Consider the following 10,600-nt stretch of genomic DNA (forward strand, 5'->3'; position numbering starts at 1 on the left):
GTAGTTTTTATTTTTTATGTGTATGAGTGTTTTTACTTGCATGCATGTCTTTACATCATGTGTGTGCCTGATGCCCTCTGAGGCCAGAAGAAAGCATCAGATCCCCTGAAACTACATTACAGAGGATTGTGAGCTGCCTTTGTGGGTTCTGGGACTAGAGCCATGATATTCCGGAAGAGCAACCAGTGCTCTTAGCTGCTGAACCATCTCTCCCACCCCTTAAATTCATTTTTTGAAAAAGGCAAAATAATAAAGATAACAAATGAAGAGTTAGACTTCCACTCTACTCAGCCCTGTTTCCCACAGCTGTAGTTTTGTGTGTTTATGAGTTGCACAGTGTTTTTTATTTGAGACATGATAACTCCAACTATAGGAAAAGTAAAACAAAGACAAGAACGTGAATTAGTAGAATTTGAGAAGACGATTAGATGTTTTTTCCTTACTATGATTTACCGTGGTTTATTTTTTTCTTGTTTGTATAACTAACTTGTACAGTTGGCATCTGGAAAGATGGGACCAACTGAACAACAGTGATCCAAGAAACAAAATGTTGCTTTTAGGGAATTTAGTCTGTAGTGAAAAGAAGAATAAGAAAGCCGTATAAAAATCATGTACTACAGTAGTAATTGCTATCAGGACTGATATTATGATGCTCTTATTATAGGGCCTGACTGATAATCAGAAAACTCTCATGAAAAGTCACTTTAAAGCACAGAAATAAATGGCAATAGTCCACTTAGCACAACGTTTGAAAGTAAAGTTTTAGACAGTAAGATTGCCAACGACCAGAAGAAATGAACTTTGGTGAGTTGTACAAACAACAGAAAGACCCATACTTTGATGTGAGGATCCCCTCTGTGATTACCATGAATGAATAAAGAAACTGCTTTGGACCTACTGCAAAGCAGAACCTAGGTAGGCAGGGAAAGCTAGGCTGAATGTTGTAAGAAAGAAGGGTGGAGTCAGAGGGAAGCCATGGAGCCGCCAGAGTCAGACATACCAAAATTTGCCAGTAAGCCACTGCCTCTTGCTGGTTTCTAGCTGCCTGGCTAGCTTAGAGCCAAAATAATTAGTCAGAAACTGTATTATTTAAATTACTGCTTAGCCCATTAGCTCTAGCTTCTTAATGGCTAACTCTTACATATTAATTTAACTTATCTCCATTATCGCCACTGGGCAGACCTGCAGAGGACCTGACTCAGGCTTACCCCCTCTGAGGTCCCAGACTCATGCCTGGACCCGCAGAGATCTCTGGTTCCTGCCTATTCTCAGAGGTCCTAGACTCATGCCCAGGCCCACAGGAGTCCTGGCTTAGGTCTACTCCCTTGAAGGTCCCAGATTCATGTCCAGATCCTCAGTGGTCTCTGGCTCACTCGCTCAGTGGTTACTCCCCTGTACTTTTCCTCTGGAGTTTGCTGTCTCGGGTATGCTCTGGACCAGATCACAACTCAATCCTGGTTGGCCAAGGTTCCAGGATTGGATAGCTCCTGCTCCTGTGGAGCTTGCTTTCTCAGGCTGAGTTTTGAGTTTTCAAATGCTCAAGACAGGCCCCATGCCTCTTTCTTCCTGCTTCCTGCTAATACAGATATAGAGCTCTCAACTACCTCTCCAGTACCATGCTTTCTATCATGACAATAATAGACTAAACCTCTGAACTGGGTAAACCAGTCCTAATTTAAAGTTTTTTTTTTCTTTTTCTTTTTCTTTTTTTTTAAGAGTTGCTGTGGTCATGGTGTTTCTTCAGATCAATAGAACACTGACTAAGACAGAAGCCAAGTCAGGAACTCGGGGAACCTGGAGGCAGGAACTGAAGGAGAGGTTCTTAGGGAAATGTTTCTTCCTGGTTTGCTTTCCTTGGCTTACTCGGCCTGCTTTCTTTTCTTTCTTTCTTTCCTTCCTTCCTTCTTTCTCTCCTTTTAAGGACTTTTAAATGTATTTTATGTATACAAGTACTCCATCTGCATGTATCTCTGCACAATAGAAGAGGGAATCTAACCCCATTATAGATGGCTGTAAGCCACCATGTGGGTGCTGGGAATTGAACTCAAGCTGGCCTGGGTCTGAAAAAGCATGGGATAAAACCGGACTTGCTGAACATAATGGACAATGAGGACTACTGAGAACTCAAGAACAATGGCAATGGGTTTTTGATCCTACTGCACGTACTGGCTTTGTGGGAGCCTAGGCAGTTTGGATGCTCACCTTACTAGACCTGGATGGAGGTGGGTGGTCCTTGGACTTCCCACAGGGCAGGGAACCCAGATTACTCTTGGGGATGATGAGGGAGGGGGACTTGATGGGGGAGGGGGAGGAAAATGGGAGGTGGTGGCGGGGAGAAGGCAGAAATCTTTAATAAATAAACAATAAATAAATAAATAAATAAATAAATAAGACTTCTGTGAAAGTCAGTGCTCTTAACCATTGAGTCATCTCTCCAGCCCTTTTAGCCTGCCTTTTTGTAGAACCCAGAACTGTCTGCCCAGAAGTGGCTCCAGCCACAGTTGATTGCACACTCCTCTGTCAATCAAGAAATTGCTCCAGAGACTTGCTCACAGGCCAGTCTGATGGAGACAATTCCTCATTGAGGTTTCCTTGTCTCAGATGACTCTACCTGGTGTTCAGCTGACAAAATCAACCAGCACAGGGATCTGAAATTTTGTCAGTTCTCCACTATTGTCCGTGGAGCCTTTAAGCTATATGCTGCCAGTTGCTATCCCAGCAGCTCTTGGGCTTGTTTGTGTGTGAGAAGCATGTGGAGATATTTTCACATTCCTTAAAGGGCCTGGAGAGATGGCTCATCAGTTAAGAGCATTTTCTGCTCTTACAGAGGACCCAAGTTCAGTTATCAGTGCCCACAGGGAAGCTCACCACTATTTGTAACTCCAGTTCTGGGGATCAGAGCTCTCTTCTGACCTCCTTAGATGCTAGGCAAATATTGTGAACAAACATACATACAGATGTGATACACATATATACATATACATATACACATGGTACACACACATAAACATGTGGTGCACAAACATACTACACACATGGTACACATACACATGTGGTACACATATATACATACATATGCATGTGGTGCACATATATACACACTTGTGACATACACATGCATACACAGAGGCAGAACACTCATAGACATAAAAATAAGTGTAATCTTTAAATAATGAAAATAAATTCTATTTATTTTTAAATTTTATGTATTTTATGTGAATGAATGTTTGCCTGTGTGTATGTCTATGCCTGTGGAGGTCAGAAGAGGGCATGGAATCCCATGGAACTAGAGTTATAGCCACCATGTGGGTGCTAGGAACCAAACTTAGGTCCTCTGGAAGAGTGATCAGTGCTCTTCACCGCTGAGCTGTCTCTCCAACTCCAAAAAGAAATGTTAAGAAACACTGCATCCTGTAGGCCTAGACTTAACAGCCATGCATGCGATTGTGTGGGGCTTATTTGGGAGGGGAGGCTAATGTAGCTCAGGCTGACCTGGAATTTAATATGTAGCTGAGGCTAGCCATGAATCTGATCCTCCAGTCTCAGTTTCCTGAGTGCTAGAATTACAGGCAGCCTCACTAAGCACTGTCCTTCTGTTACATTATTTAAAAACTATAAACAGGGGGCTAGAGAGTTGGCTCAGCAGTTAAGAGCACTTTGTTGTGGAATATTATTTTAACGGTGTAAAGGTGTGTTACATTGGTTTATGCTGCATTTAATTATGGAAACATGTGTTGTTGTTTCATTTTGCCTGCCTAAGGCACCTACCCAATTGGTCTAATAAAAAGCTGGATGACCAATAGCTAGGCAGGAAAAGGAGAGGTGGGACTGGCAGGCAGAGAGAATAAATCGGATGAGGACTCTAGGCTGGGGAAGGAGTGAAGAAGAAGAGAACTAGGGAGAAAGAGAGGGACACATGAAGAAGGAGCGGAGGGCCACTTCCTGCCACCCAGTTCCTGGCCGCCTGACTAGCTTATGCCCCAAAATAACAAAACACAAATTGTATTCATTTAAACACTGCTTGGCCCATTAGTTCTAGCCTCTTATTGGCTAGCTCTTACATATTGATTAACCCATTTCTAATAATCTGTGCAGCACCATGAGGTAGTGGCTTACCAGGAAAGATTCAGCATGTCTGACCTGGTGTCTGGCTCCATTGCATCTGCCTCACTTCCCTTGTTCCCAGCATTCTGTTCTGTCTACTCCACCCACCTAAGGGCTGGCCTATCAAATGGCCAAGGCAGTTTCTTTATTAGCCAATGAAATCAACACAAAACAGAAGACCCTCCCACATCAGACACATCCAGGACCAGAAGTCAGGCAGCTGCCAGTCAGCTAGATAGAGTAGGCAACACAGAGGAAAGAAAGGTAAAACACCCTGAGGAAAACATAGATAAAGAGAAACAGCCTAAGCTATAAGAGCTAGCCAGAAACGAACCTAAGATAAGGCCGAACGTTCATTACTAATAAGATGTCTCTGTGTCATGATTTGGGAACTGGTTGGTGGGCCAAAAGAAAGCCTGGTATAGCACCTTGCTGCTCTCAGAGGACCATGGTTCAACTCTCAGCACCCACAAGGCAGCTTACAACTGTCTGAATCTCCAGTTTCAAGGGAACCCGACGCCCTCTTTTGGCGCCACTGTGCATTTCACAGCTGTGGTCAACACATACACATGCAGGCAAAATTCCCATACACATAAAAATGATAAATACATAATAAGTAAATAAAATGTTTGAAAGAGATTTTAAAAAGATACAAGCAGGTCTCCATATGCTTAATTTCATATGAGGAACTTTTCTTTCCTTTTTCTGTTTTTCTTTCTCTCTGTGCCTGTTCATGTGTGTAGGGATGAGGGGGTAGGGGAGTTGTGTAGGCCAGAGGACAATGTTTGTAGTTCTTTATGTTTGTACACTTTTAAAATCATTTTTAAAAGGCAGATTCTTTCACTGGTGTGGAACAGCTTACCAAGAAGGCTAGGCTGGCCAGGAAGCCCCCGAGATCTGTACTGCTTCCACAGTGCTGGGATTACAAAAACACACCACCATACCTAGCTTTTTTTAGAATGGTTTTTCAAGACAGAAACTCTCTCTTTCTTCATGTATATATGAAGAAACTATATATAGTTTCTCTGTGTGGCCCTAGCTGTCCTGGAACTCTCTCTGTAGACCAAACTGGCCTCTAACTCAGAGATCCACTTGCCTCTGCCTCCCGAGTGCTTAAAGGCAAGCACCACCATCATCCAGCCACACCTAGTGTTTTAAATGTGGGTTCTGGGGTTCAAACTCAGCAAAGCAAACACTGGGCTATCTCCCCACCCTACCCCTTTTTTTTTCTGTGTTGTGTTTCCTTTTGGAAACAGGGTCGTATACAGCCCAGTCCTTGAATTCACTATGTAGTCTGAAAGATCCTTCAACCCCTTTTGGAAATAAGATAATAACAAACTCAAGAGACTAATGAAAACTCGGTGGCTTTAAATATATAATTCTGCAGAAAGGTACTCTGGCATAGAGGAAAGGCATAAATGGTCAAGGTAATGATTTGCTGCAAGACAGTGGTTTTTAAAAGCCTATCAAGAGACATTCCTATTCTCTCTCCTATGGGCATATAGGACTTACAACCCCCTAATTCTCCCATCTCATTGGCCTAGACAAAATCCTCATCCAATAAATAATTTGGGACTTGAGACTGGCCCCTTCTGATTGCTGACTTTCCTATTCTGATCTGGCTAAGTGACCAAGCAAACCACTTTTAGCTTTCTGAAACAAAGAGGGGCTAGCACTAGCCAGGGAAGAGGGGCTTAGTGCGTCCTAAACTTGTCTGTCACTCCAACCAACTCTAGCTCGCCTCATACTGAGAATGGAACATTACAATCTACTTCTTACACTCCTTATCCTCCGACATTCCCCAAGTGCTGGGTCTACAAGTGTGTACCACTATGCCTTCCTAAGGGATTTTCTCTTTGCCATTTGAGATTATTAACTGGTTTAATAGGTACATGACACGGGTTTATATTCTAAGGTTGCTGTCCTCAGGTCCCAAGGAATCAAGGTGTGTTTTTACTGTAACATGAGGGGTCATTATCTTGTTTATGAGATTGTTGCCATTCTCACTCAGCCTTTCTCTTCCAGTGTCCTCTTTATTTTCTTCTGGGGGTGCTGCTATACACTTCCAAAGGAAGCTGCTGTCACCCAGGGTACAAGGGGACCCCAGACTCTACACAGGCAAGGAAGGACTTCATCCACTTGTCACTGGTCTTTTTCTGGTATGCCCTGTAAGGATGAAGGAAAGGGGCTGAGCTTGTAGGAGTGGTTCAAGGGGCACCCAGGCGTGCTAGAAAGGGGACTGTGAGTCAAACCAGGCCACGCCTCCCTGGCTATTGGTTGGTCGCTTCACCCAGACACAGGTGGGTGGTGGCCAGCTCTTCTACTACCCAAGGGCAAGGGTAGGCCCCGCCCCGGGCCAGTTTAGTGTCTGCGCACGCTGCTGAGCTCCAGGCATGGAGGGAGGCTTGCTAGGCCGCACCGTTTGCGTTCTGACTGGGGCTTCCCGGGGCTTCGGCCGCGCCCTGGCCCCGCTGCTGGCCCGGCTGCTGTCGCCCGGTTCGGTGCTGCTCCTGAGCGCACGCAGTGAGTCGGCGCTGCGGCCGCTGGAGGAGGAGCTGGGCACACTGCATCCAGGCCTGCGAGTGGTGCGGGCAGCCGCCGACCTCTGCACCGAGGCCGGCGTGCAGCAGCTGTTGTGCGCGGTGCGCGAGCTCCCCAGGCCCGAGGGGCTGCAGCGCCTGCTGCTCATCAACAATGCAGGTGATACCGCCTACCAGACCGACCAGGCTGGGGCTGCGAGCTGTCGCCTTTTGGATAGTCCCTCAAAGTCCAGAGTCCAAATGGAGACAGCCTGGTTGTCTAAAGTTCCTGTAGAACTTTCTTGAACGCCTTGAGCAGTGCCTCCTGGTGGGAGCTTGAGTCAAGACATCAGATCTCTAAACAGATCCTCTGCTTTTCTGAAGAGCACTCAGAAAGGTGTATTCTTAACTTGCCTTAGGGATGTCTGCAGAGCTGGGGTAGGTGGGTAAAATAGATATGAGGAGAGACTGCGAAAGACTAAGAACAAATGAGAACAACCCCCCCCCCCCCCCCCCCGCCGCTGCTGTGTCATTTATTCGGTCCTGTTTTCTCAGGCACTCTTGGAGATGTTTCCAAAGGCTTCCTGAATGTGACCGACCCAGCTGAGGTGAACACTTACTGGACTCTGAACCTGACCTCCATGCTCTGCTTGACGTCGGGCACCCTGAATGCCTTCCCGGATAGCCCTGGCCTCAGCAAGACCGTCGTTAACATCTCGTCTCTGTGTGCCCTGCAGCCCTATAAGAGTTGGGCGCTGTACTGTGCAGGGAAAGCTGCCCGAGACATGTTGTACCAGGTCCTAGCTGCTGAAGAACCTGGCGTGAGGGTGCTAAGCTACGCTCCAGGTAGGTGGGTGGTACTGCCCTTGATGCCTCCCGACCTGATTGGTACCTTTCTGGGGGCTGGGCGAGGTAGGGACTCTGGTCTGTATTCTTAGGAAAGAATCCAAAGAATATATTGCACAACTCAGTCATGACTCCTCATCTTGCATCGAAACTACAGGCTCCAAGAAGTTAGAGTGGTCAGGGGCAGAGGAACTCAGTGTTAGAAGTTGCCTGGCTAGCAGGTGGAACAGAACACCCATACACATAAACATAAATAAATTGAAGTTAAGAAACAAAAGACTACATTACCTTTAGATATTTAGCTGTCTGCTTTTCTCTCTCGAGGACCACATATTATTTCTCCATGTATCCCCAACACCTAGCAAAGCTTCATGGAGGCCAGCTGCAATAAATGCTCAAAGACAAGCAGGCAGGCGTTGTTGAGTGGTGAGCAGGTACTGATCTATGCTGGAACACTGAATGGGGTGGGAAAGAGGGGCTGGGCATCATATCTCCTGTAACTGAAGTCGTAAATGGTTGTGCTCCACTGTGTTGGTACTGAGATTCAGATCCTGGTTATCTGCAAGATCAGCAAGTGCTCTTAACGAGGAGCCATCTCTCTCTCTCTCTGATCCCCTACACTCGGCTTTTTACTAGGGATCTAAACTCAGGTCCCAATGCTTGTACAGCAAGAACTTTACCAATTGAGCCCCCATCCGGGGGTTTTGGGGAGCCATGTGAGCCAGCAAAGTGCAGCCAGATGAATTTATCAGATAGTTAAAGGAGGTGTTAAAGAAAGGAGAAAAGCAAAGTTATGGCCTGGACCTGCTTGAGACCATGCTGGAAGTCTCACATGGTCCCTGGTTGGACGTAGGAGGAATAGGGAACCTGCAGGGTTCATGTATGTATGGTTGCAAGTAGGAATGTTGGGAAGAGTTGTTACATGGACCAGAGAGGATGATCTTGATTTTAACCATGCTTCGTAGACTGTAGCTTTGAGTCCAAAACTCAGTGGTAATGTGAGCTGGGCATGGTGGCCCTCACCTATAATCCCAGTACTGGAGAGGCTAAGGCAGGAGGAGCCTGAATTTCAAGAAAGAAATCCATAGAGAACATAACTGAAAAAAAGGAAAAAATGTAAAAGGCAACATAATGGAACCTCAGGCCAGACCGGACTCGGCTCCACCCTCCACACGGGGGATCTACAACCTATGTCCTTCTCTTGTACTTTCCATTCTCTAGGTCCCCTGGACACAGACATGCAGCAGTTGGCTCGAGAATCCTCCAAGTACCCAGAGATAAGGAACGGACTGCAGAAGCTGAAATCGAATGGGAAGCTGGTGGATTGTGGGACATCAGCCCAGAAACTGCTGAGCTTGCTGCAAAAGGACACCTTCCAGTCTGGAGCCCATATAGATTTCTATGACAGTTAAGTCCATGTTCTACCACAGTGCCCTCCCCAGCCCTGTCTAACACAAGCATAAGCCCTCAGACACAGCCAGCAGGGTGTGACTGGCATTATCAGTCATTGGAAGGCTTCTGCGGGGGCTTGAGAGAGAGTTGTTGGGTACTGGTATCTCTAGAGAGAGAACTTTAGAGCTGAGAAAAGGAGGAGAAGCTGAAACACTGCAGGGAGGAGGCTGAGTGTCTTGTCTGTGGGGCAAAGAGGGTGTGCTCTGATGCAGAAAGAGGATCGAGGGCATCACGGTGATGGTCCTTGAACTTCTTTGTTCTGCTGCCGTCTTCCTGTGACACCACTGTTTCTCCCCCGACTCTGGTCCAAATTCATAGCTGTAAGGCCGGTGCAGTAGAGTCCATGTTGCCCTTCGTGAATGCCTGCTGCCCTCTTCTGGAGGGTGCAGGAGTGATGCCTCAGTTCATTAGCTAGGGTGTCCCGAGCACGTCACTGCTTGCTCTTCCCAGAGCATTGCCAGACAGCTGTCTGCCTCCTTTCATTGAGGCCCACATAGTGGTTATTATAGGTCCTAAGTCACTAAGATAGAAATACCAGGACGCCTGCGCCTTTGTCATGCGTCTGTCCACACTGACCCACCTTTACTGCCATTTTCCTGAGGGTCCCTGAGCTAGGCAGTGAGTATCCATCCTCAGCGCCCAACGCACAGCAGACAGCACTCACCAGTGAGGACTTGGATTTCTAGTTCCACCCCTTGCCAACCCGGAAGCGTTGTAAATAGGCCCCGACTCCTGTGGTGGCCTCTAGCTTACCTTTGAACAAGAAGCTGACAGTTCCGAGCCATCCAAAACAACCACACAAACACACTCAGCCTGGCATCTGCTTGTGTTCAAAGAACCCTCTGGTCCCACTTGTGCCCAGCAGAGGGCGCAGTGGGGCTGTGCAGAGTGAAAAGATGGGGCTTGCCCTTTCTGCAGGGCATGCCACAACTGTTGAGGATTCCCCAAGATGGAAGTGGGTAACTTCTATCACCTTTCCCAGTGGAGTCTTTACCCTCTCTGGAATGGAAATGGCCGCTTCAGACTTCTGCTCCTCTTACCAGCTGGTACCCACAGCAAGTTGCTCTTGTGCCTCTGAAATGACCATGTATTAAGATGCACTTAAATAAAGCTTTGCACCCATCCAAAAGGGTCATTGTGCACAGCCTAGTGTTTGCAAACGTTTGACACTACATGCCCCACGGTTGAGAAAGCCCTTTTGCCCCTTTTATTTTTGATAGACCAGAAGTTCAGGGAGAAATACCACATGTCTCCACAAGGTGGCAAGACTTTCTCATGTCTTCCAAGTACAGAAGCTTCAGGTGTTTTAAGTGGTCTGTCCTCTAGACTCACAGGAACTCAAGAGAATTGAGGAAAGGCAGAAAGGGATAGAGTCACACTCCTTGACAGGCCCCAAGGCTTCCCTAGTGACCTACAACCATCTCTGCCCACAGGGATTTCCCAAGCATCAACTCCAGCCCTGACTTAGGTGTCTCCAGAACATTGAGCACTGGGGCTTTGGTGCTGCCCTCCAGGGCCTAACCATCTGTCTCCTGGAGTTCTTAGCCTGGCCTTAGCTAATGCACACAAGAGCACATGCAAGCACACACAGAAATACATGCGAGTCCAGCTGCACCGGTGACCAGGGCTGTAGATTAGCCAAAAGGCAAACAGGTTTTCCCTGTCTTAAGTTGTCATTG

The 10,600-nt window shown here is 46.8% G+C and overlaps 1 protein-coding gene across 1 annotated transcript; it reads left to right on the plus strand.

The window, feature by feature from the left end:
• The first annotated feature begins 6,469 nt into the window (after positions 1-6,469).
• On the plus strand, positions 6,470-10,307 carry LOC130878747 (sepiapterin reductase-like). The gene is made up of 3 exons (XM_057776844.1): positions 6,470-6,804; positions 7,179-7,469; positions 8,691-10,307. The coding sequence occupies exons 1-3, from the start codon at positions 6,498-6,500 to the stop codon at positions 8,879-8,881; spliced, it is 789 nt and encodes a 262-aa protein (XP_057632827.1). The 5' UTR covers positions 6,470-6,497; the 3' UTR covers positions 8,882-10,307.
• The last annotated feature ends 293 nt before the right edge of the window (positions 10,308-10,600 follow it).

This window comes from Chionomys nivalis, chromosome 1, assembly GCF_950005125.1.
Source record: "Chionomys nivalis chromosome 1, mChiNiv1.1, whole genome shotgun sequence".
Lineage (NCBI taxonomy): Eukaryota > Metazoa > Chordata > Mammalia > Rodentia > Cricetidae > Chionomys > Chionomys nivalis.